At 43.1% G+C, this 16776-nt stretch overlaps 1 protein-coding gene and 1 long non-coding RNA gene across 3 annotated transcripts in view; both read left to right on the top strand.

Moving 5' to 3' along the window:
* Positions 1 to 2425: 2425 nt before the first annotated feature.
* Positions 2426 to 7448, top strand: LOC120384324. The gene is made up of 3 exons (XR_005588754.1): positions 2426 to 2504; positions 4277 to 4314; positions 7380 to 7448. It is a non-coding gene; the product is annotated as an uncharacterized LOC120384324 (long non-coding RNA).
* A 1344-nt stretch (positions 7449 to 8792) lies between these two features.
* Positions 8793 to 16776, top strand: part of TMTC4 (transmembrane O-mannosyltransferase targeting cadherins 4) — a 73289-nt gene continuing 65305 nt past the window's right edge. Inside the window, exons 1-2 of one of the 2 annotated variants that reach the window (XM_039502559.1) lie at positions 8793 to 8913; positions 11271 to 11486. In XM_039502559.1, the coding sequence (XP_039358493.1) occupies positions 11325 to 11486 (162 nt within the window). In that variant the 5' untranslated portion in view covers positions 8793 to 8913; positions 11271 to 11324. Of the gene's footprint in view, positions 8914 to 9228; positions 9247 to 11270; positions 11487 to 16776 lie in introns of those variants that run through there. The other variant, XM_039502566.1, reaches the window with a different exon arrangement.

Below are 16776 nucleotides of genomic sequence, written 5' to 3'. Positions count from 1 at the left end.
ATAAAGAAAACACTGAGTTCATTAATCCTGGGAGGGATAGGAAGATATTTTTATACCAACAACTGGTGCCTGAACTACATGAGTGCTCCTATCAATTGCTAGCACTGAGAAAGCTATACTGATGCTAGTACAAAGTACGATGGTGAAAGAATTCCCTAAAATCCTCATTTCACTTGGAAGTGAAATATTACAAGAATGAAAAACAGAGGACATGGTAGCCCCCACGAACCTCTTCTGTTCATAGAGTCTGCTTGAAGGCTTCTACAAAATGTTCAAAGAGCCAAACTGCTGAAAGCTCTCTTGTATATTTGCCTGAGGGGATGGGATTGGAGCGTGTCTATGTTATATTTATTTCTAGCGGGTAGAGTGAAGTATCTCTTTCTGGTTGATATGAGTTCACTTATTTGGTGATATCTTTAAAAAAAATGTTACGAGCCCAGAAACAATGGCAATGGGATTTTTCTTTTTTTTTTTTAATACAAGTTAAATAAATGCAAGATATTGTTGATATTGTGTTGGCTTCAATTGGGGTGGCACTAAGCTACTATTCTAATTATTTTAATTGACTGAGCCTGTTACAGAATCTATAGCAGCCCAACAATTCCACAGATGATTTGTTGGCAGGAGGCTCAGAATATAAATAGGATTGAGAATGAAAGCTGATGTACATGGCTGCACCTTTCTTCTGCCATGTGCTGTAGTGTCACCAATTGACTCCATTGGCCAAATCTGTTTGCAACCATGAAACTTACTTGCAGCAATTGCAACAGAAAATGAGTTCAACTATAAAGAGATGTGTTTGCATAAATTCTACTGAATATGTGTGAAGTGAAGAGAATGCCTTTGAGAGAACTGTACCTGAAATTTCTTAGTATCTATTCTCAGTATTCAATTATATATCTGTTCACAGACTTGGAAAAGAAGGATAAGTATTATTATCCCCATTCTACAAATGAGTCACAAATAGCTCTTAGGGTTTCTCTTACTTGTGATAGGGCATGAATCTCCAGGAGCCCCAGCACAGAGAACCCACAAGCAGTCTGCCTTCGTCCCAGGCTGTCTTTTAGTTACATATTTTTACAGTGCCTGGCTGTAGTAAGCTGGTGTGGCTCCCCGCTGCCCCAGAGGGGGAAGAGCCCGTCCGGAGGCCGGAGTGGCTGGAGCTAGGGAGCTCTGAGCCTGCCCCTCAGAGGGTCAGGTGGCGACCCAGAAGTATAAAGGCTCGCCCTCAGAGCTCAGTAAGGCCCCAGCTGCCGAAAAGACCAGACATCTCTAGCCTAGCCTGTGACTGAGAAAACCCCATGGCCCAAGGCGGCCGCCCGGACTGGCCAGGCCTGCCCTGCACCCGCTACCTGGAGGAGTTACCGAACCTGCCCTGCACTCGCTACCCAGAGCAGTTGCCAGGCCTGCCCTGTGCTCGCTACCCGGAGGAGTTGCCGGGCCTGACGCTCGCACCCTGCCCCGAAGAACCCATGGTCCTGGATCCCCCAGAGGCCAACACCAGGACCCAGGTATAACCCGAGGGGGAGTGTGGAAGTAGCCTGGGGGCAGCCGCCCCCAGTCTGGCTGCAGCACTGCCAGAGCCCATGTTGGTGTGCTGCGGCCAGGATCCGCACTGACTAAGCAGTGGGCCTTCTGCTGCTGCTAGGGCCCCGGGCTGGGATGCAGTGGAGCGGGAGGGCGTGCGTCCCCCCTGCCACCCAATTTGGGGGTGGCAGTCTCCCCCCTTCCCCAGGCCTGAGGAGGTTTGGGCTTATTATTATTGCTCAGCCCTGCCTGAGGGCCTGAGCCCTTGACTCATTGTTGCGCCGCCCTGACCCAGGGCCTGGGCTCCTCGTTATTTGCATTGCTACTGCTCAGCCCTGCCTGAAGGCCTGAGCCCTTGACTCTTTGTTGCCCGCGCTGACCCAGGGCCTGGGCCCACAGTGTTCCAGTTACTGCAAGGGCTGCCGAGGGAGACCTCCGTGGACAGACTAATTCCCCCCGAATGACAACTGTGTGTAGTGAGCCGGTGTGGCTCCCTGCCTCCCGGAGGGGGTCGAGCCCCAGCTAACCCGTGTACACTGGCACAGTGCGGCATATCCTGGAAATTTTACCATACAGAGGTGGATTAAGCTTTTGTGGGGCCCTGGGCCAGAGCAAGTGGGAGTCCCTCCCCACCCATTCTGCCTGGAGGCCTCTCTGCCACTCCCCCCATGCTCCTGCTGTGGAAATGGGGTCGGGGCACAGGGGCTTCCCCCACCCGGTGCTCCTGCCAGGGAGTGGGTTGGGGTGCAGGGGCTTCCCCCACTCCCTGGCAGGAGACCTGGGTGGGTGGAGTGAAGCAAGCCCCTGACCCTATTCCCCAGCAGTTGCACCAGGCAAGTGGGCGGAGTGGGTTGGCGCACAGGGGTGCAAATAATTAATAGTAAGTTGTGTATTCAGAAGAGAAGAGACATTGCTTAGAAGCCAGACAAGCTGGGTTCTGTTTCCAGTTCTGCAACTGCTATACTGCATAATCCTGGGTAAGTCACTTTACCACTCTATTCCTCAGTTTCTCCATTTGTAAAATGGGGTAATGGTACTTATCTTTCTTTGCCAAGCCCTTTGGGATTTTTGGATGAAAAGAGCTAAGCTAAAGCTAGTTCTTCTTTTAAGCAAATGTTGTATAGCAGCCCTAAATTACCCCGAGCAAAAAAGTAGGGAAGAGTAATGGTATTTACAAGTAGCTACTTTAATTATACTGCACAATAACTCATATGCACTAAATTCAGAGTGCTTATGTGAGCAGGCACAAAAATTTACTCATTTAATTACTGTATTCAGATTTATAGCAGTGCCTACCTAGAACTCAAGGTGTATTACAAAATATCCATAAAGCATGATTTTAATAAAAATAACAAGGCTATCAGAAATGCTGATGTTAGGGAAAAAAGCTTGAACACCTTCCTTCTGCTTTGTAGGAGATTTTGCTGTCTGTTCTCTACTGGTGCTACTCATCACCCTGCCTCAAACAGGATATATATCAGACAGAGACAGGTTTAAGAACCTTCCCTTCCCTCTGCTCTTTGGGAGAATGCTTTTAAATGCATATATTTTGATTTGTGAGTTGCTAACTGGGTTTTTAATATTTCAATACATATTCGCATGAGTCATATACTTGGCTCTGAAATTAAGAATTCTGAGCCTCTATACTGTGGGATATTTTATTATATTCATTTCTCAAGTATTCCCTTATTATTTCGGGGCTGATCTTAAAAGACAATCTTAATTTTTCCCTACTTTTTTTCCTTGGGGCTCCAATCCTGTAGCTTGGCAGTGGTGGAGATCCCCCAGCACGAACAAGATGCAGGACTGGAGCCTTAGTTTGTAATACTGTATAATGCTATCAAAAAGAGAGAAAAGAAAGTGTATGTACACAAAAATGCATAAGGCCTGATTGACTGTTGCTCTGCACCTTGTGTAGTCATTTACACTAGTCACTAGAAAATGTCATCCTTCTGACACGTATCATCCACTTTGATCTGGTGTAAATGAGAATATACAAGGTGCAGTGCAACAAAACATCAGGCCTCTTGGCTAGTCATGTACAGCCATGCCATGGGATTCTGAATGGGTATCAAATGCTACCAAATCATAATAGTTCCATTTCTCACTCACTTTGCATTGGTGTAAATGGCTATACATGGTGCACAGCAACAGTGAACCAGGCCCAGAACCTCCAATTTTGTAACACCAGAAAGTGTATGGAAGGCCAAATTGGTTTCCTTGTTCTCTTATCAGTCAAAGTGCCATGAAAGCAGTTTTAATCTCTGCTTGGACAGTCAGAAAACTGTCCTCTGTCCATTCTGTTCCCTCATCTCCTAATGTATATTACCAAACACAGCTTTGGTGTATAATCAAGTTTCAGTCACTTTTAGTGAGATAGATATAGCAGACTTTAAAACTACCTATATAAAAGAGACTGTTAAATTGGTAGAGAAACATAATGAATTACAAATTGTTTCTGACAGCACTGATACCGAAGGAGATGTTTTGATGAAGGATAATGCAATTCTTCATACAAAATTTAAGCTTTAGAAAATAATTTTAAATTATATAATCTTAGAATATTTGGTCTTTCTGAGACTTTAGATGACTCAAATCTCTTCCTTTTATCGCTTGAAACAATTTTGGGAAGAAAATCTGATCCCTCTTTGAAAACGATTAAAGCACTCCACTTTCTATTTAAATATTCTCCTCCATTATCTGCTTTGTTCGAAACACTGATAGCTACTTTCACTTCAATATCTGGCAGATGAGGTGAAGTGGAGAAATAAGGGAAAAGCATCATGGGTGAGTAAAACTTTGCATTTAGCAAGCGTTACATAGATGCACAGAAATAATTGGTGAGGCTTAAATCTCAGTTTTCTATCAGCTGCTCTAGCTGCATCAGTACTTCTGGACAGCTTAGATTTACTGTAGATGGGAAGAAGTGAACTTTTTTGATTTTTGAGAAAGCTAAGCCTTGTCTTAGGCTATGTCTGAATAACGGGAAAGAAAGGCAGATAGTTGAGGGTCCGGATGGTTCAGGCAGTTTCTGACCTTCTGAATTTCAGAAAAGTATTTTGATATGCTGTGGAGTTTTCACTGTGTATTAAAATGAATGCATTTCACAATCTCCCTGTAGAGGAATGTATTTCTTGCATTTTCTTACTATTTTTAGAAACATTTGGTAGCTGTTTATTTTTTGGATTAAGAATATTTAAAATAATATTTAAGAATAGCATCCAAAGTAATTTGAGGACTTAGGCCCAATCTTTCAAACACACATTTATCTTTACATGTGAATAGTGCTCCTTCAGTGGGTCTGCTCATTCACACAAAATTAAGTATGAATGTAACTTCAATATCAAGGCCTAATACTTGACAAGTGAGTTTTTTTATTGTTTCCTTTTGAATGTTATCTCTATAATTTATTACTAATCAATAAGAGTTTATTCCTGACTACAATTTTAAAGGATACCAAATATATTTTTAAAATGAAATAAAAGACAGGATGCCCAAACATTATACTGTGCAGTACATTTTGTCATATTTAGAAAATACTCAGGAGGCATGTTCATTGGGGAGAGAAACTACCACACTCTTATTAACTTCAGAAGCACCCAATTCAGATAGCGTTTCTTCAAGCTTCTGAAAATATGGAGGTCATATGGGGTATGTTCAGAAATTTAAGATATTATTAATATAGTCACTCCCATACTAACTTTACATCTTCACATTTGCATAATCATTCCAGTATGAGTAACATTATACCTGTCCTTAACAATATCATGTAGTTTGTACACTTTTTTCATTCTTACATATGCCTTTGTTCATGCCAGTCCTGCAACATTATGTTTCTAAAACAAAGATGGTCTACCCACATAGGCAGATCAACTTAACATGATGAGAAAACTACAGAGTAGGTAGACTCTCACTCCAGCTATTCTTTCCCAGAAATTGCAGATTTTTTTTTTTAAAGTACTGTATTTAGGAACAACTGTTTTAAAATAAAACAGTGTAGTAACACTGCTGTGAAGCCAATGGACTGGAGATAAATTCTGCAAATATAATTTAATTGAACCAGATTTTGAAGGAACTATAGAATGAACCCTTCCTAAAACAGGTACTTGCTCTGTGACTCATCGGATTAATTGAAACAGAACAGAAGGTCAGTGTGACAAGGTGATGCATTACTGATGGTGAAATAAGAGGACTGAAGAAATATACCAATTAAAATACTCTGAAAACAACAAGAAAGCAGGACTAATATGTATTGGCCAGAACCTAAAGCGCTGTAAATCAACACAGCTCCATTGACATAAATAGAGATAAGCTGATTTACACTACCTGAGGATCTGGACAAGGATGTGTAGGTATGTGTGGATGTGCACATCTGACCAGAGCTGATAATATTAGCAGACTTACATTGAACAAATGAAATTCTGTTTACTAAACATGGATCAAAGATGCACAGATGTATCAGTTGTGAGCAAAACAACTTGGCAAGATAAATGTCTGATATGAATGGCCCATTAGCAGACACAAATAGAGCAGCAAACAATAGTGTCAAATCCTCTTTAGAACAATATATGATATAAGATGACTCAATTGGTATAAGTCTGCCAACTGTAAGAATTTATGCAATGGGAAAAACTGGAAATCATGTTAGCACATGCTTAAATTCTATTGATTTCAATGGGACTTAAGCATGTATTTAAAGTTAAACATATGCTTAAGCATCCTTCCTGAATTGGTGCTCTGGACATCATTAAAGCTAAAGAAGTTGAAGATATGTATAGGCAGAGTGGCTTAGATGAGTGTTGGATTTGGGGAAGTCTACAATAGTCTTGTAGGGCAATAGTCTACAAATATTTGAAGTGTTAGCACAAAGAGGGAAAGGAATTATTTTAGGTGGTTCAGTGAGGCATAACCTGGAGTAATAAGGAAAATGTAGTCTGGAAATCAATAAAATTTCCTGACAATGAATTCCATTAGACTGTAAACCTATCTTCCAAAAAAAGTGGTGTACGTCCTATTGCTTGGGATTTTTAAAAGGAACCCTAGCAAGTAGTGCTAGGGATTATCACAGATTTGGTCAAATCCCCCCTCTTGGGCTCTCACCATACTGCTACGAGAGGATCTAACTGCTGGATCCTATGAGCTTTCTCTGCTTGAACAGAGGCCAGGCACCAGGGCCAGCTCCAGCTTTTCTGCTGCTCCAAGCAGCAAAAAAAAAAAAAAAAAAAGATGAGCGGCGGCACTTCAGCAGCAGCTAAATCGCACCGCTTCTTCGGCGGCAGTTCGGCAGCAGGTCCTCCCTCTCTTCCTCTTCGGCATCAATTTGGTGACAGCTCAAAGAGGAAGAGAGGGAATTGCCGCCAAAGACCCGGACGTGCCGCCCTGATACCAGACGGAGTGCTGCCCCTTTGAATTGACCGCCCCCACTACCTGCTTTCTACGCTGGTGCCTGGAGCTGGCCCTGCCAGGCACTGCCCCTGGCTTAGGGTTCCTAGGCACAATCTCAGGGTTCAGACCCTCTTTCTAGCACACCCTCCTGGAGAAAGGAGACCTCATACATAGTCCAACAGCCCAGCCCCTGGGACCAGTGCTGATCTCCTCATACCTCCTATGTAGCTTAAACACACCCCTCCCACCTGAAGGCATCAGGTGTAACCCATAACACAGACCACACAGAATTCTAAAACATCACTGCTCTTTTTTAATAACGCAAGAAATGCACAGACTTATACAAAAATAACAAATCCTACACTCATTTACTGTTAGGCTTATTTTGCCTTTTGTTTTTTCTTATCCTCCATATTGGTTTTCCTCCTTGTTGTCTTGTTGGCGCACTTTCCTTGAAATCTGCCCAGCAACAGGCACGTTGGCAGGTAGACTTCAGCAGGAAAGGTCACATGTAAGATCTGCCTGGCAATTCTGAGCCCTGCACAGGGTACTGTCTGCCGACGTGGCAGCCTGTGCTCACGTTTCAGTTCCATCAAGAAGAGAGAAGATCATGCTGGTTCCTGCTCCTGACACCTACCTTGTTCCTGTTGGCCTCGCCGTGGTTCCTGTTTCATTGGTCTCCCGGTAGCTCCTGTCTTGTTGGTCCCATATGGCTCTGTGTGGGCTCCCTGGTTCCTGTTCGGCTCCTTATGAGTGGTGAAGTATACAGTTTATTTCATATCCTTGTAACCCACATTTGGTTAGTTTGGGGTCTAGGCGTTATGCTTCTGAGGCTGTTAACCATCCAGGTTTTTTATCAATAAAGCCCTTGTTTTATTTGTACCCTAATTATCTCTGGTCTATTTCCTTTAGAGAATCACCACAGGTGATTAGATACTGATTCAAGAGATAGAAGCTGGGGAGGGAGTCCTTTATAAAGATTGCTTCTCTCTTTGGTAAAGAATTTTCTGGTAACATTATCTGCTTTGGTTTCCTCACCACCCTGGAGCATTTTTTGGGCCGGGGAAAGTGGCACAGTAATATGGCACTCCCTAGAAGCTGGTGCCCAGGCCAGGGCAACCACTCTGATCACTTGCTCCTAGAACTGGCTCTTGTAGCAACTTTCTATATTATTATTATTGCAATGGGTTTATAACATCGTCTTCCCCAGGATCAGTGTGTGTAATGAGTTGGAAGAAAACTCATTTGCAAGAGGAGAGGTGCGGTGTGAAGCAAAAGAGAAATAAACAGATGCTATTTCAAACCTTTCAGTTTCAGATTGTAAACTCCTTGGGGGAAAGGACTTCTCCTGTGCGGGCACTACAGTAATCCCCATATAAAACAAACGCGAGTGATCGATAATAAAGCAGGGCGGGAGGGGAAGCAGACCAGCGACAGGACAGTACAGCCCTGCCAGCGTGCCCGTCAGCCGCGCAGCTCGGCACCCACGGGAGCAAAGGGAGCGACACACGCTGCGCCGCCCGGACAAAGGTTTTTGTGAATGAGGCGCAATCTGCGAACCGGAGGGCAGCAGCCTCGCGGGCCTGCGCAACGCCGGCTGGGCGGCCGCACCCCCCGCCCCGCCCCGCTTTGTGTGTGGAGCTGGGGGGTGTGGCTCGGCGAGGCTCCCCGCTTCCCTGCGCCCGCAGCCGGGCCAGAGCCAGAGCCAGAGCCAGAGCCAGCTCCGCTCGCTCCGGGCCTCCCCCGCCCGCTCCGCCCCGCGTCACGGCGGCCGCCACCAATGGGCGCGGGAGGCTGCCGGGCGGGGCGGGGAGAGGGAGGGGCGGGGACAGGCCGCGGGCCAATGGGCGGCGAGGATGTTTTCAGGGGCAGACGCCGCGCCGCCCCCTCCCCCGCCCCAGCAGCTCCAGCGGCGGCGGCGGCGGCGGCGCCCGGGCGCGCGGAGCGGGCAGAGTTTCGCAGCCCGGCGGGAGATGCCGCTCTGGCTCCGTCTCCTGGCAGGTAAAGCTCTGCGGGGCTCCCGGCGCAGGGCCGGGCGGTGGCGCCTGCCCCGCGTGCCGCCCGCAGGGACCGGGGCTGCTCAGGGGGGCAGGTGCCCTGTGCGCCCGGGCTGGGGCATGGGGCTGAGCCAGGTCCGGGGCGGGGGGGGTGGCTCTGTACCTCGCCAGGTAGGGGCTGGGTTGGGCTCCTGACTTCTGCTGCAGTGGGCGGCGGAGGCAGCACGGAAACCTCGCCGGCGTTACGAACCGCGCTACATCGCGTGTCATTCATGTGCCGCTGCTCCCAGGACAAAAGAGAGACACGGAGCCGCCGCGGCTACAGCTCTGGAAACGTGTGTGTGTGGCCAAAGCTTCCTGTACTTGCTAGTAGCGCTCTCTGCCCCGGTCTCATCCCACCCTTCTCCCACTCCCCTGCTGCCGCCTCCCCCAGCGGAGCAGCCCTCCTCCTCCTTCCCGAGAGGACAGGCTGCAGCGGGCGAGCTCTCGGCGTCTGCCTTTCCCCGCTCTGGAATGGAAACTAGGAAGGATCAAGTTTCTTGATTCCCCAAACAATGCTGGTGGCCAGCTGTATTCTTATAGCGGGACGGTGTGTGGGTATCGTCGTCTGTGCAATGACAGAGGCGCTCTCATGCAGGCGGAGTACTGACTCCCTGGTTTTCTTTACCTGCATAAACAACTGATTCCATCTGAGACGGCACAGCCTCATTAATTCACAAATATCAAAGAAATCTGTTCTTGTTACAATGGAGTCTTGAGCTCTAGCAGTATGTTTAGATACGCCGCCAGCTAGTGGAATGTGGTGTTGCAAGTAATATTAAATATGCAACTTTCCTTCTACATGTAAAGGAACCCCCTAGAATGATATTTCATTAGGTGCTTTGCCACACCACACAGCAGTGAAATGTAAATATGCACTCTGACTGTACCAAAAAGGGAGCGGGTGTTGTCAGACCCCAGGTGGTATGATCCCCTGGCGTCAAGCCCACAGTGGGTCCTGTTTAAACAAACAAAACATCTGTGATGCATATGATTGTTTCTCCCCCATATTCAGGGAACATGCTTGAGTGTTTTAACAGTTCTATTCTGCTAGATAGCTTCTTCTGAATATTTTTCTTTCTTTCTTTCCATACCATGCCACACCTGTATCTCAACAGAATTGGGTACCACAATAGAGCGCTTGAGGGGCACACCTCAGGAGCGTGTGTACACACACACACATGTACCTACACAGGTTAGGAATGTGTAGCAGTTCAAGGAACTTGTATGAGTTCCACCGGTAACATTGACAAGCTCTGCAAGCTGAACAGTTACACAGTAAGGAACTTTATCAGTTCTGTTTGCCAAGCCAGTAGAGCTTGTAAACTCCACAAGACAAAAAAAACTCTGGACTTTTTCCTTCTTAAAATAAATAAATAAAACTAGGAGATCAAATGCAAAACCGCATCACTTAGGTTCCACAAGTTAAAATCATAAAGTCAAGAAATGCAAAACTTAAGGTTTTGACAGCATTAATAAAGCTGGGTTGCAACATGTACTTACTGTCCTTTTTCCTTATTAAATATATATTTGATATGTGCCTATTTTATCTCTGTTACTAAGATGTGTATTATAAAATATGCATGACGTGCTGCATGACCGAGTGAACTTTGCAGTTAAACTCTTAAATTTGTGCTTCTTGACAAGGGTTGCCAAGCCTTCAGGATTGTCCTGGAGTCTCCAGGAATTGAAGATTGTCATGTGATGAAACTTCCAGGAATCCATCCAACCCAAACTGACAACCCTATTCTTGACTGTGCCTTTTTGAATACCAGTTGTAGGGCCTCATTCTCTAAGAACTCTATGCATGTGTTTCCTGTTGAAGTCCCTGTGAGTTCCACAGATGGAGTCCTTGCAAACTTAGGCCCTTCATGTTGCATCAACGCAGTTGTATTTGAATTTATTGTGCCCGAACTGGTATTCATCATCCTCAAAGAACTTTATTAATTCTCACAAGGCATGTGTTTATGAAATGGGTGGTATTATCCATATTTAAAAAACAAGGAAACTTAGTCCAAAAAGTAGAGTGACTTGCCCAAGGCTTTCGAGGTAGCATGTGTCAGAGTAAGGATTATAACTCAACTCTATGCTCAGACCATAGTCAACCATGCTTTTCTACTTTTTTAAAATGTGAAATATAAAGTTATGTTCAAAGAGGTTTTAATAACATTTTAATTTTTTTTCCTTTTTACCTTAATGGATTTCAGAATTACATCTCGCTTGTGTAAGATGTCATGTTTTCCTATGCATGATTTTAATTTCTTTAAGCAAAGCTAATGGTGTTTAAATGTAATCGTACATTGCATTTTTTTTTTTTTTCAGATTTGCAACCAACATAATGCTGGAGCGCCACACTCGAAACAAGCATTTCACAGAATGGCACAATCAGAATTTAATTTGGATCATGAAATATCATGGTTTGTGCTTCCCTCTTATTGGGCTAAAATTATTGTTGGACTCATTTCCTGCATGTGTTTTGCGAACAGCTACGATGGAGATTTTGTCTTTGATGACTCTGAAGCTATCATCAATAATAAGGTTTGTATTTATTCTGACTTAAATTGTAGTAGAAGAAAATTAATTTAAACTGATACTGCCAACTTAATTAGGCCTTGACCCTTGCAAAATAAGAATTTGGGGTTGAATTTCTCCTTCCCCCCCCTTAAAAAGATCATTTGTCTCTGCAAAGACTTTAAAAAGTAAGCCACTACTTATGTAGATAATGCACAAAAGCTATGCATTACTGCTCACCTGTGTACTGAGGTGAAATTGGCTAGATTTGCACAATGTTTGGGCCTGATCCTGAAAACACTCGTGCACATGGATGTGTGTACATGAGACTATTTATAGACCCAGTCTTATTCCCATTAAAGTCATTGGGGGTTAGATTCACTTGGGGGATTTAGGCACCCAGTGGCATTAGAAAACGCCAAGGAGAGGGGCAGGGCTTAATCTCGCCCCTCAAAAATGGTTAGGTCTCTTAACTCGGGATTGGAGGGAGGTGCTTTCCTCTGCTATGGATTCACAGACATGAACCCTGTCCTGCAATTAGATATCCAAGCCAGGTCAGTCCTTGCTTGTGGAAAAATTGGAGAGTGAGAGCCCTCCACCCCATTATTGTCAATACTCTTGTGATTAGGTTACTCACCTGCGATATGGGAGATCTGGGTTCAAGACTCTGTTCCAAATCAGGACGAGTGGGGATTCAAACCTGAGTCTCCCACGGCAGGTGAGTACTCTAACGACTGGGCTATTGGGTATAAGGAGACACATGCACAGCTCCAAAAAATCCTGACCTGCTCCCTCCGAGCTGTCCTTTTTTGACTATATCTGCTAGGCCTGCTCTGAGCAGGCCTACTGAATAGGTCCCCACATATGAGTTAGGTGGGGGAACACCTAGTCTGAGAATTCCACCAGGGTTTATGTATGGACTAGGGGACTGAGCAGTTAGGCATCATCAGGATTGAGGCTTTTTGGTGGATACTCACTAGCAAAAATTTAGGTACCTAAGGGACTTTACTGACAAACTTAGGCACCTAGGGAATTTCAACACCTCCAAGGTTAGGCAGCAGATCAGTGGGGTTTTGAGGATCTCACTGGTAACTATAATGTTGGACTTAGGTGCCTAACCACCATTTTGAGAGCCTAAATACCTTTGTGGATCTGGTCCTAGGAGTTTTACCATAGACTTCAGTGAATTCAAATTATGGTTGTTAAGATCCAGTCTAATACCCACTGAAGTCTGTGGGAGACTTTCCATTGACTCCAATGGGTGATGGATGGAAGCCAAGTGGATACAGTTACTCTTGTGCAGAAGTTGTTTGCAGGATGGGCTGATGGTGAGTTGCACTCAGCAAGAGTTCTCAAGGTTTTTCATAAGGTAAACCCCAGCCTAACATAGAGAGAGTCTCGTGGACCATCTCACTTGTAACATTCCTGTGGCAACTACAACAATTGTTTAAGTAGAAAATAATATTAAGAAAGTATTTGCTTTTTTAACAACAGTCTTTAATGCACTGCGAATCTTGTTCTTTTTGAAAAACCATTTAGCCAATCATTGCTTACATCCCTTAGCCAGTTTTCAAGCTACATGATTTTAAAGTATGAATCCTAAAATAGATGGTTTAAGATGTGGTCCTGCAAGATATTGAGTGTCCTCAGTTCCTGAGATACCTCTCATGGGGACATGTAATAACTTCCAAGAGTGGGCCCTTGGGTGGGGCCTGGCCTTATTCGAATGGTCCTAGTCTGATCTGGGAGGTATGCGTGATGGAGGTGGTAAGAGAGGCACATAGAAGCAAAAAGAAAAGGAATAGATACAGATACTGTACTCTCTTAACACCAAAAGAATGAAGAGAAAAATACCATAGTGGTAGCTGAAAAACCTTCTGGAAAAAATATAATCTAAAGCAGGGGTCGGCAACCTTTCAGAAGTGGTGTTGAGTCTTCATTTATTCACTCTAATTTAAGGTTTCGCGTGCCAGTAATACATTTTAACTTTTTTAGAAGCTCTCTTTCTATAAGTCTCTAATATATAACTAAACTATTGTTGTATGTAAAGTAAATAAGGTTTTTAAAATGTTTAAGCTTCATTTAAAATTAAATTAAAATGCAGGGCCCCCCAGACCGGTGGCCAGGACCCAGGCAGTGTGAGTGCCACTGAAAATCAGCTTGCGTGCCGCCTTTGGCACATGTGCTATAGGTCTTCTACCCCTGATCTATAGTATTTTTTTCACAACAGAAAGTATAAAGGTAGCTACTGCAATTTGCCTTTCAGCATCCCACCAAATTATCATTGCTTAAATAAATTTGTAGTGTACTTGAGTAAGTCATCCATACCCTAAGCTAGAAAAATGTTGGGGCGGGGGAATGTCTGCTAAATTGCAATGTAAATGCATACAAAGATTATAGAAGTGTCATTTTACAAATGCAATACAAACTTGCAGAACCAGATTTTCCCAGGAGATGTATTTGAAGGATAATGATGCAATTTCATTTTCTTAAACTGACATTTAAACCAAGGCAATGGTGGATGTAGTTTGTTTCAATGCAATTTCCACACTTGTAATCTTCCTCCACTTCTCTTCAGGTTTACCTGACAAATGTTATTGTTTGTTTATCAACATGCACGCACACAAATAAAAAAGCCGTGCTAAAATTCTGGCTGCAGGCAAGGACAAGAAACTAAATCAATTACTTAAATAACCTCATTCTTACTTATTCAGCTTGCATTTGAAAATATGAAGATTTAATTTATTTCCCTATCTAAAGCTTGACACACTCCTTTAGAAATTGAATGGGATTTTGGTGCCACTGAGACTTTTTAATAAAGGGGCTAGATAAATATGTAGAAATATTAAATCAGTACCAAACATGTGGAGATGAAGGGTTATGAATTGGTGGGGAGGGAAAGTACCTTAATAAAAGCTGGTTTTGTTAAGCAAGGTACTGCAGGCCATATTTTATTTTTTCATGTGAAATACAGCTGATGAAGGCATTCCGTGGATCTGCTGAGCCTTGCTTTGCCAGTGTTTTCTTAGGTACCACACTGTGATCCTTTTGTTAACTTGCTAGCCCTCCCCCCACTTTCCTGTTTTAATGAAATATATGTTGTTAGTTGGCCCCATGCCTACCGTACCATGGCGCATTCAGTTATTGGATTTTCATTGGTGTTCAAGGCTGTTTTCCAGATGCTTCCTTATCATTTAAAACCACATTTTTACTGATGCACACCAATGATTTGTCTTTATTTATTTTTTTGGCAAAACAAATGGTTGGGTTAGCAGGAATTTCAGACACAATGCATCTTTTCCGCAAACCATTATGTGGAAGAACTGACCCTTCTTCAAGTACTGCACCCTACTGTGCATAGGCTGCTGCTGATCAAATATTTAGGGATTCCTAGGTATCCACTTTCTGTTCCAATGGAGAAAATCATACATAACTTTTCAAATAGATGTAAAGTTCTTACAGTTAAGGAAAAGCAAACAATTCCTTTTTTTTTTTTAGTGTAATCCCGTGAAGGTGAACAAACTATTTTATGTAGCATTCTCCAAACTTTCAGTGCTTGATGATCAAGTTCACCACTTTTTAGCTCTGGAGAATTCAGGTCATAAGTAAGTGGAATTGAATCACAAGATATTTCTGGGTATTTTGCTTTGTCTGCTTGTTTCCTACTGAAGATAAAAAATGAACTCGGATAAAATTGTGCAAACTGTTTCCTAGCTGCAGCACTTAGAGACCATGCAAGACTTTTTTTTTTAATAGTTCGCGTTCTGTTTTATGAACATAACGATGTTGAGTACTGTTTCTTATGGTGGTTAAAAATCTCTGTTAGCACACAACAAATATATTTTGTACCTCTTGTTGTTACAGTCTTGACATAAGAGATGGTATTCAAATCGTAATGCTTTATATTTTAAGAAATATATTAGACTTTCTGATAGCTTTGCATGTTCTATATACTGACAAGTTAATAACAAACAATTGCAATGGAATGGAAAATCAAGCTGTAAGTGGCTTGCAGCGGATCATGGAGGAAGTCTGTAGAAGAGCTGAGAATTGAACTCAGGTCTCTACAGTCCATATCCAGTGTCTTAATCACATGAACATCCTTTCTCTCGGGTATAGGAATGCAATGGAGTTGCAGCCTATACATCCCTGCTGAATTCAGTGCTAAACTTGGCCCTATGTATTGGTTAATAACCCTTAGAAAGTACAGTACTTGGCTTCATGTGGTGATGGTGGAGTTATGGAGTTTTGGGTTTTTTGGTTTGTTTGGTTTGGTTTTTTTACTACTACGTTAGTTGAATGGGAAATAAGGTGAGCTATAATTTATTGCACCCACAGTACCAGTTCTCCTATTGAACTTATTCTTTTGGTAGTGATATCTCACTCTTAGGTGCTCTCATGGTTTTGGATCAAACTAAGGGCACATTTTGCTTTCATTTATACCCCATGAGGTTCCACTAACATAAATCAGAGCAGAATTTGGCATGCTGCGTGTGTGGAGGAGAGGTATGGGAGCTCGGTGGAAGTAAGGTGGCCTTCTCAGCAGAGCAGCTTCAATTATTGATGAATATGAAGCATGCTGTGCTGCTGCACAGAAATTTCTCAGAGGCTGTGTAGATACAGCTATATATAAAAACATATTTTTAAAGGGCTGCCTTTATGTCCATATGTGTTCTTCAGATTTTCACATAGTCTCCTATGGGACCATTTACAGTTGAAATAATCAAAATTACTTCCTTATCACCTTAGTTATGAGATTAAACAAACTGTACACTTCCATTTTGTAATTGTTTTTAAAAAGTGTGATTTTATTTTTCCTTCATGATGGTACCTAAGAAATTCCTTTCCTAACTATTACTATGAATCTTCTTGTAGAGCGGTACATAGAGGAACTTGCTGATAGGTTTGATATGTCAGAAGCAGAGAGTGCTAGTTGAATGGTGTTATGTGAAAGTTAAGGAAGCCACCCAACAGGATTTTAAAAAGAGCTAATCACTGGTTGCCATCTTTAGTCTTTTCTGTATAGCTTGCTTTCATTAATGGTTCTCCTACTGATGCTAGTGGAAAAATGGCAATTTGCAACAGCTTGTGGTGTTCCTATTTCCAAAGATCCTAGCTCTAAAATAAGATATTGTACAAAACCAGACATTTTTAATACATTTTACACGAGAGCTGTTGAGTCAGAATATCAACTGGTGGAAATCAGCATAGCTCCATTGAAATTCATGAAAATATGCTGATTTATGCCATATGAGGATCTAATCCACAATAATTAAAGGAATACAAGAGGGTATTGAAAAGGCTTGGAACTATCGAT

Source organism: Mauremys reevesii, linkage group 1, assembly GCF_016161935.1.
Source record: "Mauremys reevesii isolate NIE-2019 linkage group 1, ASM1616193v1, whole genome shotgun sequence".
Taxonomy (NCBI): domain Eukaryota; kingdom Metazoa; phylum Chordata; order Testudines; family Geoemydidae; genus Mauremys; species Mauremys reevesii.
The sequence above is the reverse complement of the archived record's forward strand: the minus strand, read 5'-3'. Positions and strand labels throughout refer to the sequence as shown.